The sequence below is a fragment of the Panthera tigris genome, chromosome D2 (genome assembly GCF_018350195.1).
Source record: "Panthera tigris isolate Pti1 chromosome D2, P.tigris_Pti1_mat1.1, whole genome shotgun sequence".
NCBI lineage: Eukaryota > Metazoa > Chordata > Mammalia > Carnivora > Felidae > Panthera > Panthera tigris.
This window is the reverse complement of record NC_056670.1, coordinates 22,653,004-22,670,940: the sequence shown is the minus strand read 5'-3', so window position 1 is coordinate 22,670,940 and position 17,937 is coordinate 22,653,004. Positions and strand designations below refer to the sequence as shown.

Genomic DNA, 17,937 nt, shown 5'->3' with positions numbered 1-17,937 from the left:
TTAGGACACCTATGACACAATGGGATTACAAGAAAAACATGAAAAAATCATGACCAAGCACATAAAAACAATAAGTAACTATATAGGCACAGTGACAGGGCCATAAAAATACAAATATGACTAGCCAAACTGTATAGAAATAAACACATACATGCTAAATATCTAGGGAGATGGGAGGGATATAGGGTAGGAAATGGAGTATTCAGGAGGAATATGTTTTGTAGGGCTGATAATAAAAATGCGAGAAATGGGCACCTGGGTGGCTCAGTCAGTTAAGTGTCTGAATCTTATTTTGGCTCAAGTCATGATCTCATGGGTTTGTGAGACCAAGCCCTGCATCTGGCTCCACGCTATCAGTCTGGAGCCTGCTTGGGGTTCTCTCTCTCCCCCTCTCTCTGTCCCTCTTCTGCTTGCATGTGTGCTCTCTCTCTCAAAATAAAGAAATAAATATTTTTTAAATAAAATAAAAACATAAGAAATGACTAACTCGGCTATCTTAATGGTCTGTTTATTAGGTCCATCCAGAAATGACACCAACGTGCATTTAACAGATCAGTGTTTGCCAATAGATGTTAAATATTCAATAGGTTAGTCATTAAAATCTTAATTCCCCCAAAAAACTTTGAAAATCATGAGGTACTCATTCATTCATCAACTGTAGATTGATTATCTAGTGTGTACCAGGCAATGTGCTAGGTGGATACTGAAGAGCAAATGGTGAGTAAGTAGTGAGAGAAATTCTGGACACACAGTCGTATCCCAATCCAGGTAATTTCAATTCAGCAAATTCTCCTGCCACCTACAAATTAATGTGAACATTTCAAAAACCTTTTCTTTTCTTATTTTAAACTTGTATTATGTCATGAGAAGGGATCAAATAAAGTATGCCCTGGTTATTGTTTTAAATTTTTAATTTTTTTAATGTTTATTTATTTTTGACAGAGACAGAGCATGAGCAGGGGAGGGGCAGAGAGAGAGAGGGAGACACAGAATCTGAAGCAGGCTCCAGGCTCTGAGCTGTCAGCACAGAGCCCGACATGGGGCTTCAACTCACAGATCACAGGATCATGACCTGAGCCGAAGTCAGACACAACGGACTGAACCACCCAGGCACCCCTGTTTTAAATTTTCTTTTAGGTTTCATGGTTTCAGACTGAAGTTTTTATTTATTTACTTTTTAAAATGTTTATTTTGAAAGGGAGAGAGAGAGAGTACATGAACAAGAGAAGGGCAGAGAGAGAGGGAGGGAGAGAATTCTAAGCAGGCTCTGCACTGGGCTCCATCCCATAAACTGTGAGATCATGACCTGAGCCGCAATCAAGAGTTGGATGCTTAACCGACTGAACCATCCAAGCTCCTCTCGTTTTATTTTTGATATAACTACATGGTGTCAGTGACCTTCTGTAGTCTCCTCCCACACGACTCCATCACTACTCAGACTCAGAAAGAATTTAGAATTTTTTCTCCCTCTTAAAACCCACCTTCTGAGTTTTGATTTTGTCACCAGTATCTTCTGTACTGCAAGGGTAGACACTGCAAATGTCTATCTCTTCAGAGGAGAGACTTAAACCCCTCCCACTGGGGTATAGCCTTCCTCTTTGACCTTAAAAAAAGACAATCATGAAAAATAAATTTAATGTGTTTGTGAAAGATGTTCACGTGCAATGGTAAAGGAGGCTACTTCATTATAACCCACTTAGCATTACCTATTTTTATAACATTTTATTTTCTATTTTTATTTAATTCCATAATTTGGGCTGACAGATTTAGGAGAAAACCTTCAATAATGTGTACACCACGATGATATCTAGCTCTTTTTCCTGCATCCTGGCTAAATATCTCAAATTCAATTTTTTAAACTTAATTTCTTTCTGTATGCTCACTTTAAGTTAATTTGCCTAATAGTTATGAATTTACATGGACTTGTGAGATGCTGCAAATTTTTCTTAAGAGCTTAACTTTACACACCATAAAATTCAACTATTCTAATTCTGTGGTTCGATATTTAGTAAATTTATTAATGTGTAACCATAATCAGAATCTAGATTCCTTATAGCTGTTTGGAGTCAATTCTCACTCATTCCTACAGCAAACCCTAGGCAACCTCTGATATGCTTTCTTTCTGCACAGTGTCCTTTTCTAGAAATTTCATGTAAAAGATATCATAAAATATGTAGTGTTTTGTGTGTAGCTTTTTCACCTAGAATGTTTCTAGGGTTCATTCACACTGTTTCATGTATTGGTAGTTACCCGCTTTTTAATTGCTAAATAGTATTCCATGCATATACCACATTTTATTTATTCATTTAATAGTTGATATATGTGTGTACTGCTATTATCTTGCTATTAAGAATGAGATGGCTATGGACATACACTAAAATCCTTTGTATAGATCTTTTTTTATTTCTCTTGGGTATATACCTAGGAGTAGAATGACTGGGTTTATGTTAAGTACATGTTTAATTGTTTAAGAAACTACCAAACTGTTTTCTAAAGTGGCTGTATATTTTTATATTCCATTTCTTCTCATTTTCACCATTTTTTCAGTATTTTGATTATAAACATTCTGTTATGTTCTTGTGGTATCATATTACAGGGTTTTATTTATTTACTTTTTAGTTTCATTTTTAAATATAATTTATTGTCAAGTTAGCTAACATGCAGTGTATACAGTGTGCTCTTGGGTTTGGGAGTAGATTTCCATGATTCATCACTTACATGAAGCACCCAGTGCTCATCCCAACAAGTGCCTTCCTCAATGCCCATCACCCATTTTCTTCACCCCTTCCATCCTCAGTTTGTTGTCTGTATTTAAAGGTCTCTTATGGTTTGCCTCCCTCTCTGTTTGTAACTATTTTTTTTCCTTCCCCCACAGTGCTCTGCTAAGTTTCTCAACTTCCACATATGAGTGAAAACATATGATATCTGTCTTTCTCTAACTGACTTATTTCACTTAGGATAATACCCTCCAGTTCCATCCATGTCATTGCAAATGGCAAGATTTCATTCTTTTTCATTGCCAAGTAGTATTGCATTTTATAAATATCCCACTTATTATTTATCCGTTCACCAGTTGATGGACATTTGGGCTCTTCCCATAATTTTGCTATTGTTGATAGTGCTGCTATAAATATTCAGGTACATGTTCTCCCATGAATCAGCACTCCTATATTCTTTGGATAAATTCCTAGTAGTGCTATTGCTGGGTTGAAGGGCAGTTGTATCTTTAATTTTTTGAGGAACTTCCATACTGTTTTCCAGAGTGGCTGCACCAGTTTGCATTCCCACCAACAGTGCAAAAGAGTTCCCCTTTCTCCATCCCCACCAACATCTGTTCTTTCCTGAATTGGTAATTTTAGCCACTCTGGCCAGTGTGAGGTGGTATCTCAATGTAGTTTTGATTTGTATTTCCCCGATGATGAGCCAACGTTGAGCATCTGGATGTCTTCTTTGGAAAGTGTCTATTCATGCCTTTTGCTCATTTCTTCATTGGATTATTGGTTTTTTGGGTGTTGAGTTTCGTAAGTGCTTTATAGATTTTGGATACTAACCCTCTACCCAATATGTTATTTGCAAATATCTTCTTCCATTCCGTTGGTTGTCTTTTAGTTTTGTTGATTGTTTCTTTTGCTGTGCAGAAGCTTCTTATCTTGATGAGGTCCCAATAGTTAATTTTTAATTTTGTTTCTCTTGCCTTCAGAGACGTGTCAAGTAAGAATTTGCTATGCCTGAGGTAAAAGAGGTTGTTGCCTGTTTTCTCTTCTAGGATTTTGATGCTTTCCTGTCTCACATTTAGGCCTTTCATCCATTTTGAATTTATTTTTGTGTATGGTCTAATAAAGTGGTCCAGTTTCATTCTTCTGCATGTTGCTGTCCAGTTCTCCTGGCACCATTTGCTAGAGACTGTGTTTTTTTTTTCCATTGTATACTCTTTCCTGCTTTGTTGAAGATTAGTTGGTCATACCTTTGTGGGTCCATTTCTTGTTCTCTATTCTACTCCACTATTCTATGTCTGTTTTTGTGCCAATACCATACTGTCTTTATGATTACAGTCTGTACTGGAGTACAGGCTAAAGTCCAGGATTGTGATGCCTCCAGCTTTGATTTTCTTTTTCAACATTACTTTGGCTATTTAGGGTCTTTTGTGGTTCCATACAACATGTTGTAGGTTTCTAAAATTTATTTATTTATTTATTTATTTATTTATTTATTTATTTATTTAGAGAGCAGGGGCAGGGCAGAGAGAAAGGGAGAGAGAGAACCCCAAGCAGGCTCCACACTGACAGCATGGAGGGCGCCATCTCACATACCATGAGATTGTGACCTGAGCTGAAATCAAGATTCAGAGGGTTAACAGACTGACCCACCCAGATGCCCCCATATTATAGTTTTAATTTCTGTTTCCCTAATGACTAAACATGTTGAGCATCTGTCTATGTGCTAATTAGCTAATCCTATATTTTCCTTCAGTGAAGTGTCTGTTCAAATTTTCATCCATTTTTTGTTCAATTGATTTTTTATTGTTGATTTGTAAGAGTTCTTTATATTATTTACATTTGGACACAAGTTCTTCTTTAGGTACATAAATGTAATTTCCCCCCCTCCCCGCAAGTATACAGCTTTCTTTCATTTTTTGTCATTCATTCAAAGACTATTTTTAAAAATTTTGATAATGTATCATATCAATTTTTTTATTTTAAGTAGTGCTTTGGGTGCCATATCTAGGAAATATTTTCCTCATCAAAACTGGAACTATTTCCATGTATAATAATCTGACTTAACTTTTTTGTGGTGTAATATAAGGATCTAAGTTTGTGTTCTGTCTTTTTTTGTTGTTGTTTTTTGGCATTGTACCAGAACATTATTTTGTCCTAGCTGAGACCAATTATGTCAGCACCATTTGTGGAAAAGTCTTTCCCTACTAAATTGCCTTGACATCTTTGTCAAAAATCAACTGACCACATCTGTAAGAGTTTTCTTATATTTTCTATTGTGTTCTATTGCTCTATATTATCTATCCTTATGCCAATAACATACTATTGTGATACTGGAATTTTATGATAAGTTTGAAACTTGATGCTATAAGTCTTCTAACATTGTCCTTTTATAAAAAGTTTTTGGGTATTCTAGGTCCTCTGTATTTCCATTTAAGTTTGATGATCAGTTTGTCAAATTTTATAAACTAATCCTGCTGCAGTCTTGGTAAGGATTGTATTAAATCTAAGCATCAATTTGTGAAGAAAGGACATCTTAATATTAAGTCTTTTAATATGTAAACGTGAATCATCTCATCATTTACTTAGATGTTCCTTAACTTTTCTTATCAATGTTTTGAAGTTTTCGATATATGGGTCTTATTATGCTTTTCCTTAAGCTTATTCTTAAGTATTTTATTCTTTTTGACAAAATTATTAATTTCTTAATTTTTTTTAAATTTCTTAATTTCTTAATATGTAATATTGCTACTACATAAAAATACAATTGACTTTTTTTATTATGATCTTGTACCCAGCAACCATGCTGAACTTGTTTATTAGTTTTGTAAATTCCTTAGGATTTTCTACATGTAAGTTAATGCCATTTGTAATTAAGATAGTTTTCATTCTTTCTAATCTGCATGACATTAATTTCTTTTTCTTGCTTTATTGCAGTGGCTAGAATTTCTAGTTCAATGTTGAATAGAAGTATAAGAGTAGGCATTTCAATCACAAAGGATAAGCATTCCGTCTTTCACTATTAAGGATGTTGTTAGGTATAGGTTTTTCACAGATACACTTTATAGATGCCCTTGATCAGTTGGAGGGAATTCCTATTTATATCTAGGGTATTGAGAGTTTCTTGCTTGCTTGCTTGCTTTTTTTTTTCTTTCTTATGGACATTGGGTTTTGTTTATTGATTTTTCTATTTTTATTAAGAATATTATGTAATGGTGTTTTGCATTCTATAAATGTGGTATATTACATTAACTAGTTTTCAGAAGATAAAACAACCTTGATGTCCTGAGTCAAGATAAGTCTCACTTGATTATAGTATATAATGGTTTCTAAGTATTGCTGTTATTTGTTTGCTAACATTTTGTTAATAATTTTTACAACTATGCCCATGAGCATATTGATCTATAGTAATATTTTCTAATGATATATTTTTCTTGCTTTAGTATTAGGATAATACTGCACTCAGTGAATACCTCAGGAAGCATCCCTTCTTTCTTTATTTTCTGAAAGATTTTATAAAGGATTGGTATTAATTTTTCTTTAAATATTTTAAAGAGTTTATCTATGAAGCCATCTGGGCCTAGGTTTTTCTATTGGGAAGATATTTTATTGCTAATTCAACATAATTATTTATAAGCCTCTTCAGTTATTCTATTTATTTCTGAGTTAGTTTTGATTGCATTTTTTTCTTTCTAGGAATTTTCCCATTTAAATAAATTATGTAGTCTTTTATATAAAGTTGTCCATAAAATGATTTTCTTATACTTGTGTCCATTTCTATAGGGTCACTTATTATGCCCCCTTTTACATTATGAATCGGTCATTTGTGTCTTCTGTGTTTTTACTTAGTCATATTTATCAATTTTGTTCATGTTCTAAAATAACCAACTTTTGGCTTCATTGATCTTTCTCTATTGTTATTTTGTTCTCCATTTCACTGATTTGTGCTGTGATGTTTAATTTTCCCTTCCTTCTGCTAGCTTTGGATTTAATTTGCTTTTTTTTTCTAGTTTCTTAAGATGGAAGCTTATATTATTGATTTGAGATCTTTTTGCTTTTCTAACATGACATTCAAAGCTACAGAATTCCCTCTAACCACTGCTTTATGTGTATCCCATAAACTTTGATATCTTATCTTTTTATTTAATATGGTTCAAAATATTTTCCAATATCTCCTGCAATTTATCATTTGACCTATGGATTATTTAGAATGTAAGCTATTTAATTTCCATATGGAGAGTGCCCAAATTTCCTTCTGTTGTTTTCTATTAATTCTGTTGTAGTCTTTAAATTATTTTGATCCTTTAAATTGATTGAGGCTTATTTTATGACCTAGCATATAGCTTATCCTGGAGAACGTGCTATATGTATTTGAAACGAATGTATATTTACAGGTTGTTTGCTTGAGTTTTCTGTAAATGTCAGTTGTGTCAAGTTGGTTATTAGGTTATTTAATTCTTCTATATCCTTACTGATTTTCTGTCTAGTTGTTCTATAAATTATTGAGAATGGGACATTGAAATCCTCAGCTCTAATTACTGAATTGTCTATTTCCTTTTTCAATACTTTTTCATATCATCTCTTACGATATGGGATGTCTTTTCCCATCCTTGTACTTTCAAACTCTTTTTATCTTTATATCTACACGGTGTCCCTTATAGACTAAATATAATTGGATTTGCCTCTTTTGTCCCAGTCAATCTTTGTCTTTTTTTTAAAGTTTATTTATTTTTGAGAGTGAGAGAGTGAGAGAGCACAAGCTGGGGAGGGATAGAGAGAGAGGGAGACACAGAATCAGAAGCAGACTCCAAAGCTGTCAGCACAGAGCCCCACATAGGGCTCAACCAATGAACGACGAGATCATGATCTGAGTGAAATCAGACACCTAACCGACTGAGCCACCTAGGCGTCCCATTCTTTGTCTTTTAATTGGAGTGTATATTAGTTTCCCAGGGCTACCATAACAAAATACCACTAACTGAAAGTCTTAAAACAACAGAATTTATTTTCTTACAGTCCTCAAGGCTGAAAGTCCAAATCAAACTGTTGGCAAGGTTGGTTTCTACTGGAGGCTCTGAGGGAGGATCTGTTTGGTGCCTCTTTCCTGGATTCTGGTGGTTGCTGGCAATTCTTGGTGTCCCTTGGCTTGTAGACATAATCACTCCAATCTCTGCCTCTGTCTTCACATGGCATTCTCCCCAGTGTTTCTTTCAGTGTTTCCACATATTCCCCTCCTTACATGGACACCAGTCATTGGGTTAAGACTCACATTAATTTAATATGACCTCATCTTGACTTGATTACATCTGCAAAGACTATTTCCAAATAAGATTACATTCTGAAGTTTGTATACATGAAATTTGGGTAGACATCATTCAACTTATTACAGTGTGTTTATTCCATTCATATGCAATGTAATGATTGATTTGGTTGATTTTTGTCTGCCATTTTGCTATTTGTTTTTTCTTTCCTAGGTCTTTTTTATTCCTGTGTTTATTCCTATGTTACTCACTTACTAGCTAAAAATTTTTAATAAACAATTTTAATTGATTTTTTGTATTCTTACTGGTTACTTTAGAGATTACAATATACGTTTTAAATCTTCACATTCTACTATAAGTCAACAGCTCCATTTATTCCCCCTATTTTTTACTATTATTGTATTATATATTACATCTTTGTATGTTATAAACCAAATAATACTGTTTTATAATTATTATTTTATAGACTTTAATTTTTTTAAAGAAATTAGAAGAAAAGATAACCACACATTTATGTGTTCTCTTGTATTTGCCTACAATTTGAAGATGCTCTTTATTCCTTCTTGTGGATGTGAGTTACTGTCTGGTATCATTTCCTTTCAACCTGAAAGACTTCCTTTATTGTTTCTTCTAAGGCAAATCTGCTACCAACAAATTCTCCCAATCTTTGTCCAGAAATGTGTTTATTTTGTCTTCATGTTTCAAAAATAGTTTTGTTGTATAGAGAATTCATGGTTGTCAATTTTTACTTCAGCATTTTATTTATTTATGTATTTATTTAAAATTTTTAATGTTTATTTTTGAGAGTGAGAGAGAGAATGAGTGGGGAGGGGAAGAGAGAGAGGAAGACAGAGGTTCTGAAGCAGGCTCTGCACTAACGGCAGAGGGCCCAATGCACGACTCAAACTCATAAACTGCAAGATCATGACCTGAGCTGAAGTTGGACACTTAACCCAAAGAGTCACCCAGGTGCCCGTCAGCATTTTAAATATATCATTCCACTGTTTCTTCATTATTTCTGATGAGATGTTAACCATTGCTTTGTTGTTACCCAGTACAACTTGCTGTTTTCAAGATTTTCTCTTTCTCTTTGACTTTCATTCATTTTACTGTGATGTATGTAGGTATGGTTCTGTTTGTCTTTATTACTACAACATTTTTTATTTTGGATCTGTAAATTAATTTTTTTTCTTCAAATTTAAGAACTTTCAACCATCATCTTTTCAAACATGTTTTCTGTTTCATTCTCTCTTCCTCCTTCTGAGACTCCTATCACAAATAAGTATGTTTAAGTGTGGTCCATAGGTTTCTGAGACTGTTATTTTTTCCCATCTGTTTTACTCTCTTTTTTTCAAATTGGATAATTTTCATTGATTTATCTTCCACATCACTGGTTCTTTCTTTCATCATCTTAAATCTATATGTACAGTCAAATTATATAGTTCACCTAGTGAATTTTTCATTTTGGGCCCCCTAGTTGGAACTGTAGAATTTCTATTTAATTCTTTTTACAGCTTATACTCCTTTATTTATCTGTTGAATCACTGTCATCACACTTTCTTTAATTCATGGAACATAGTTTTATTTTATTCTTTGAACATATTTATAATAGTTACTTTGGTGCCTTTGTCTGCTAATTCCAACACCTAGACCCCAATTTCTTTTTTTTTTTTTGATGTTCATTTACTTATTTTCAGGGTGAAAGAGTGGGGGAGGGGAGAGAGGGAGAGAGAATCCCAAGCAGACTCTGTGTTGTTAGCACAGAGCCTGACACAGGGCTCAATCCCATAAACAGTGAGATCATGACCTGAGACAAATCAAGAGCTGCATGCTTAACAGACTGAGCCACCCAGGCACCCTTCTAGACCCCAATTTCTACTGATTTTTTTTTCCTGAGTATAGGTTACACATTACTGTTTCTTTGCATGTTTTACATTTTTGGTGGTGACTGGACATTTTAAATTATATTTTGTACCAAATCTTATCCCGACTCTTCCCTTTTAACTCAGGCTTCTTCTTATTTTTTTGTTGTCTGAATAAATTGCCTGAACTTAATCTAAGGAATCTCTCTTCCATTGGATTGTAGCCACTGATGTCTCTGCTCCTTTTTCTTTTTTAACTCCTTCTTCTATTTATCTGTCTTTAGCATGGCTTATTAGGGTTATACCTACTCTAATCAGCCAATGATTTGGACAGGATTTGTGATCAAACACTTTCAAGCCATTATGACCTCCACCCTCTGCCAATGGATATGTATGTGTGTTGGATAGCACATTTAAATTCAGAAAGTTTTCATATATATTCAGCTTTTAATTCCCCTGGGTTTTCTTGGATCTTCCTGGCACATGTCTGGCATACACAGAGACCTTATCTACCCCTTCTAAGGCTCTTATTTTCAAAATTTCTCCATTAAAATTCAAGTTAGTCTGCCAGTCACCCCAACTGAGATTGCAACCTCAGAGTAGCAAGGCTGTAGGTTTTCTCATTCATTTCCAACTAAGTTCATTACTCTTACTGACCACACCTCTAAGCATAAGATTTCACAAATCACTCCAAGCCAAGTCAGCACAATGTGACCATGAGGGACCTCTGGTTTTCATTGTCAAGACCTCTCTGGTAAAACTACTATTCTGACTGACCAAGACACCATTGACATTCCCCTCCTTTTGACTAAACTTTAAAAAGGTCTGTTGTTGAGTATATACTTCTGGCCTTCCTTTCCTTATAGCATTTACTTTAGAAAACTTGCAATTATCAATTCTTTTTCTGCTCCTTTGAGATTAAGTCTTCTCCTAGCCTCTTTCATGTTTTACTATCCAGGAATATCTTTGTAATGGATGTAGAAGATGTCCCTTTGAAATGTGATCATCAAAAAAGATAGCACCTCTATCTCTTGGTCTCTTTGGGGTGTTAGAAGCCTAACTTGGTTAGAAGTTAGAAATCAGTTTTGTTAGTAGCCAATTAGCAAACACAAATAGTCTAATCATGTTGACCAATCTCCCCTTCTAATGTCCTCTAGTACTTTTGCACTAACTCGCGTCAGTGCTTAAAATCTCTCTTGCCTTTTGTTTCAGTAGGGGTGAACTCAATATTTCTCTCTTATTTCAACACAGTTGAATAAAGTCTTCCTCGCCTGTTTAACTCTGTCTAGTGCAATTTTTCATTGATATATCCAAGCTGGAGGGGTGTGAAAATCCATGGACAAGAATACCTCAGACTCTCACTATTCTTAACCGAAGCTCCACCAGTTTTTCATAAATAAATGTTACTCAATTTGTTGTTTGCCTTTGTTTGATTTCCAGAGATCTGAAGTGGTTGTTTTTGACAATTTGTCTAGTATGTATGTTTGTTGTAGAGAGGTTTTGCTGACCTTTTCACTCTGCTATAGCCATCCTCCAACATTTTTAACAATTCTGAATTTCAATATCATTGCCAGGAAGAGTTAACTGGTTATTCACACATTTAGAAATAATCTTTAATGTACAGTCTTTTTTTGAACACAGATCATTTTTAAAGAGAAAAACTCTATTCTCATAACATTACAGTTATTTCACTATATTTGACCACACAAAGGAGAATTTTCCTATTTTTACACTGTGTTTTCTGCCCATTTAGCTCTTTTTGCTTGGTAAAATATTTTTTCTGGGCTAGGTTAATACTTAATTTTCTCACCTTATTTTTCTCTCTCTCCTTTATTTTTGTTTTCCTTTTCTGAAGAGGTTTGTTGGATGCTTTTCTAAAAACTAGGTGAATTCTATCCATTGATCTCTTATCTACAGGAACATTTACACTTCCAAAAAGAAATCGTTAAACAAATTAGCAATGTATGACTCTGTTTTTACTTTTCATCCAGTAGATTTGGTGCACTGATCTACCAAAGTCCAGTCTTTTATCCCCCTAACTTTCCAGGTGGAGAAGTGATACTCACATCTATAATTATATTTGTCAAGATCTTTTGTCTCTTCATGAATAGAGTTCAGTGTCTGCTTACAAGCTTCTCAGTTGACATTTATGAAGACATTACACATGAGAAAATGAGGTGAGACAATTAGGGGAGACAGTTAGACAATGGAGATGATGTTGGATAAATTCACTCCAAAATTCCTTTACAAATTTTGAGTGATTGCCATTTAAGCTCAATGATTTATTTACTTTCCTTTTAACCTTTCTGAGTAACTTTTACTATCTGACTTAATACAAATTTATCTGCTTCAAAATTTTTCTGGCCATTTTTTCCAAAGTTATTTTTGATAAATTTACTAATATGTTTCTCAACACTCACATTTCCCCATATTTTGTGTATACTCAGATACTTGTATATGCAAGATATATGTTTATTATTGTAAGGTTAGAATTTGGCTTACATAGGGCGAGGATTTATTTATTATTTATCCCTAGTTTGTGAAATGATAGAATTAAAACACAGAGTTTAAGAAATATGTTCAACATAATAAAAATACTACTGCTACCATTGCTGTTACTGCTGTTGATACTACTGCTACTACTACTGCTAGTACTACTACTGCTGCTACTGCTACTACTACTGCTAGTACTACTACTACTACTACAGCTACTATTACTGCTAGTATTACTGCTACTACTGCTGCTACTGCTACTACTGCTGCTACTGCTACTACTACTGCTAGTATTACTACTACTACTACTGCTACTACTACTAGATAATGTTTATTTATCTCTTGCTGTGACCCAAGTACTGTTTTAAGGGTTTTAATTGTGATAAGTTAGTCTTTATAATAGACTATGAGGGGGATACTATCATTATCACCATTTATAAGCTGAACTGTGGCAGGCGAGAGAAGTTGAGAAAGTCTCAAGGTTATAAGATAATAAAAAATAAAAAAATAATGCCTGCATAATTAGTCTGTTTCAAGTGCTGTTCTAAGAGCTTTACATGTTTAACATATTTTAACAACATACTTAATGAAATTATGCTGTAAAATCCAGTAGTTATTATTATTGTTATCTTCATATTGAAGACAGGTAAACTAAAGCATATAGATGTGAAATTACTTGTTCATGTTCATGTAGTCAGTAAATATTCTGGGATTGGAGGCCCACATCCTATCTCTCTAGCGAGGGCTGGAGCTGGTGTTTGAACTCCAGCAACCCAACACCAGACCTCATGCTTCACCATTGCTTTCTGCTGTCTGGCAGACAAATTGCACATGAGTTTTTGGTAGAATTATTGAAGTTTGGGATTAGAAGAAACTTCAAAAGTTGTCGTCTATTGAACAATCTATTTTACATCTGTTGCAAAATCCTCTCCAGAATTTTTTCTCAACAAGTTTTTGTCCAGACTTTCTTTGAAAATCTTCACTAATAGAGAATATACTAACCCCAGGCCATCTCATTCCATTTTGACTTGATATTATTAGAAAGTACTTTTCTCTATTGTGATAAAATTTGGATTCTTATAGGTGCCACTAAAATCCTTTGAATCTGAATTGGCCCTCTGAAGTCACAAGAAATGTTTAATTCCTTTTCCACATGATAGCCTTTAAGTATGTGAGATAAAGTTTTTAGGGACTCTTGTCTTGTTTTTAGTTTCTTGAACTATCCCACATAGAACATGGCTCTAAGATCTCTCACCATCCTAGTCTCTCTCCTTTGGACCAAAAACTTTATAAACTTTCCTCCTAAACCATGAAGCACAATACCTAATATTTCAGATATATTCTGAACATTATAGAATATAGCAGGCTAAAACTTTCTGTTTCCTTTATGTAAATAAGTTTAGCACAATGGTTAAAAGGGCGGATGCTGAAACCAGCTGTCTAGTTTTGATTTCTGCTTCCAACACTTATAACCACATTACTTTGGACAAATTTCTACAATTCTGTGCCTCAGTTTCCTCACTGGTCTAATAGGGATAAGTGTAACTATTTTGTAGAATTGATATGAGTGTGACCCTTAGAAACCCTTAGAAAACTTCCTGAAATAGTATGAGCTTCAGAAACTGTGGCAAAATTGTTTAAAACTTCAGGAACTTATTGGAGGTCTCTTATATATAGACATTGACATTGCAAAGATGGAAAAGTTATAGACTCCATTCCCTAGGTATCTCCACTTAAAATTCTAGACTTTATACTTCTTATGAAGAGACCTATGATTGCATTTGATCTTGGAAAATCACCGATAATGTCACACTGTGGACTTATAATTAGATAATAGTAAGGGAAAATCCTTGAGCTTTCTTTATGGTGGCTGCTGTGAAATGGTATCTCTTCTATCCTATTCTAGGTCATCCAGTTACAACTTGACAAGATCTTTTAGGATCCTGATTGTGTCTTCTGGGGAAATGGTTTCCCATCCAACCTCCATGTCTTATGTGTATATGAGAAGCCTTCCATCAATGTGCAACCAAGTCATTGGTGAAATGTGAAGTAGAACAGAATCAAAGACAGAGCCTGCAGCAACCCTCAGAGAGCTCCCTTTGGGGAGATTTAGAAATCCACCTAATTGTGCTCACACCCAGAACATTTCTTAATCTTGTTAATAAGAACACTGTGGGAGGCTTTTTTTACAAGCCTTATTTAAACCCAAATGTCTGATATTAATTTATTTATCATTACTTCTTTGGTAATCCTAACTCTATTGAAGAGAGAAAGAGAGAGAATGATCTTAGTATTTACTGAGTGCAATTGTTCTCAAGGAAGCTGTGCTAATTCCTAGTAATTACTGTCTTCCATAAGGGCTTTCAGAAATCTTCTAAATAATCACTTATATAACCTAACTAGGGATTAATAGTAAGTGTGCCTTTTGTATTTTAAGATACACTTCTGCTTCATTTTGAAAATTAAGACTTTATTATTATTTTTGTCTCCACCCTTGTCTCTGCCATTAACTGCCAAGATAATGATGGCTCATAGTTTTTGAGATCTAATTTTTCAGGGCCTCAATACTTGAAGCATTTAAAGATATCTTTTACAATCACCTCATTTCTTTTGGTTTCAACTACTCTTCCCTGATGCCTTTCTATTCCTCTCCAACATTAAAATCCCTCCTGACAGAGAAGTTGGCAATCAAATCTGCTATAATACCACTAATCTCAAATTGATAACTTCCTTTGTATTTTCACTAAAAAAATCGACTTTGACATTTCTATAGTATCCTTTGTATTTTTATAACATCTATTCTTTCTGACTTCAGTATTCAAGACCATTCTTATAGGTCGATGACATTTGTATATTTGCCAAGTATGGATCCTTCTTCTGTACATTCAACAATTCCTTCCACAAATATTTGTTGAGAGTCTATTATTTTCCAGCCACTGTTTTAGGCCCTGGGGATACAATAGTGAAAGAAACTCTCATATTCTTTGACTTACATATTCTAGTGTAAATTTTTGACTATTGGATTTATCTTTCCACTTTTTTCTGACCTGAAGATAGTTTTCTTTTATATGCTGAGCTTTTCATTGTTGAGCATCATCCAGTCCTTGTGAGATATATTTTTAAGTTAGAGTCTCATGATCTTACCAAAAAATTTCTCACTTTTTCTTGAGAATTCTTGAAATCAGCCCTCTGAATTTGTGAGTCAATGTCTAACATTATTCTTAGCATTTACCTCCAATAATGTTTCCATGATTTTGTAAAACTAAAGACAACAATATGGGACAAAGAGGCTTTGCCATAATTTACACAGATGTTGGCACATGTGGGAGTTGGATTTTAAGTGTCAGTTTTGCTTTGTGTGTTTTGTTTTTTTTTACTTCCTCATTATTCCATTATAATCATGCATGGAGATTCATGGGTTTCTTATATCACCAAGATGTTTTGACAAGTCTCAAGAGGTTTATTAGTGCATACTCAAATATGGAAAAAAAGATAAATTATTTCTTAAAAATGATCATATTTTTATTACTAATTTAAAATTATGTCTGCATTTTAGGAATAGCCCTGCCCTAGTCTATGCCATCCTTGTTATATGGACCTGGAGCATGCTGCAGTTTCCACTTGACCTGGCAGGTGAATGTCTTGATGTTTGCTCAAAGAAACAGAAAACGATTAACTCTCGATTAAAAACTGTAAAAAAGCTAAGGAGGCATCTGAGAGGATTATCATTTTAATCATTTTGATATCCCAATGTTAATTCCAGTTCAGTTTAGAAGAAAAGTCAACTGAAACTCAGGAAATACACTAGTGGATCCACCCTGTTACATGGTGAGCAGGAGATAACTGAACGTTACCAGAGCACAGGTTTACATTCTCTTCAAAAGTGGTTCTATCATGTATGAGTTGGAAAATCTCCCTCAAGTTAGTTAAGACATCTGTGCCTCAGTTTCTCACCGATGAAATGGGGCTGATAATCATAGTAGCTAGGATTGAAGGTTCTTGTGATGACTAAATAAGGTATGGTTTGTAAAATGCTTAGCGCATTTGCTGGAATATAAATATTCCTTCTTGATATTTTAGGAGCTCATTTTTGTCCCTTTGTCAGAACATCACAAGGGAGTAAGAGCAGTTCTGGGGTCTCATGGAAAATTAAAATTCTTCTTAGAAGTAGTCCTTGGAATTCCATTGGCCTTATTTTAATAAATACATAAACTCCTGAGACTTTGCAAGAAGAAACTGTTTTCTAAGCATATCATACTAACCTAGAGTTGCATTGTCCAATATGGTACCTGCTAGCTACATGTGGCTATTGAAATTTAAATGAAAATTAATTAAAATTAAACAAAATCCAAAGTTCGGTTCCTCAGTCACACTAGCCTCATTTCAAGTGCTCCACTGCCACATGTGGCTGCTGTGGTAGGCAGTGGATTAAGCAGAACATTTTTACCATCACAGAAGTTTCAATTGGACAGCATTGATCTGGAGTCATCCCTTAACTTCTAGGAAGGATCCCTGGAATTCTGACTTGAGAATTCTCCAGGATGCCACTTTACTCTGAAGAAATTCTAGGATTTAGTAATTACATTTTCCTTAAACCTAACTTCTTTTTTATGGCACCCTACCCACTGGCATCAGGATTAGAATTAATCTAAAATAGGGATTTTTAATTTTCTCTGCATCTTTTTTTGGCTTATGTTAATAGGCCCAGAACTTTCAGAGGTAATTTTAGAATTTAGCAACCACTTTATGAAACAAAATTGTCACCAGAGTAGATGGAAAGAATGACTGTGGCTTTTTAAAAATACCCCAAATCTCATTACTAATTAATAATTACAAACAAATTTTTGCCAGTAACACACATCTCTCTCTCACACACACACACACACACACACACACACACACACACACATTTTGTCATAATGTGCCCAGTCTATACTTATTGATCAAGTGGTGTCTCCCAACAGAATATAAGGTACCATCACTTTAGATGTTGAATAACAGTCTTAGGAGGTCCCTTCAGAACCATTTCCTGACCTTAACATCTTAGGAGAGGCCACTATTGATCTTATGTTGGTTTTTCTTTTGTCATTCACTCTGCTGATCCTCACCCTTCCCTATCTTGTGGTTTATAGACTTGCTAAGAAAAATTTTATTTGGGAAAGAAATTCTGTAAACTTTCGGGGGTGATAATGTTATGCAGCTGTTTGAAAAACAAAGACCAAATGTTACTTCTGACTAAATCACTATTGTATTTTCCAACAAACAGTACATTATGTTCACCCATATCAAAGCAGCTTCATAATATTTGCAGGCTCCAGTAGACGAAGGCATTCTTTGTTTGAAAATTCCAAATGGAAGGCTTCATTATTATAAAGGATTATATTATGCCCTTGACCTTGAATTAAATTAGCATTTTAGAAATTAAAACAAAAAGGTTCATCTGTTGATTGGGCCTCCTTTTGTTCAACTGGAAAATCAGTAATTATATCCAGTGTTTCTTGTAAACTGTGAAACAAAACCATAAGGCATTAGACAAAATGAAATAAGAATGGCATTTATTTTGGGCTTTTGTCCCCCCACCATTAGAAAAATATGTTCAACATGAAT

General features: G+C 34.4%; 1 protein-coding gene across 2 annotated transcripts in view; it reads left to right on the top strand.

Annotated features, from left to right (window-relative positions):
* The window catches only part of TMEM26 (transmembrane protein 26), a 47,747-nt gene that overhangs the window by 24,932 nt on the left and 4,878 nt on the right, over positions 1-17,937 (top strand). For both annotated transcript variants that reach the window (XM_007095830.3, XM_042960455.1), the window contains exon 5: positions 15,887-15,963. In XM_007095830.3, coding sequence (XP_007095892.2) covers positions 15,887-15,963 — 77 coding nt within the window. The remainder of the gene's footprint in view (positions 1-15,886; positions 15,964-17,937) is intronic.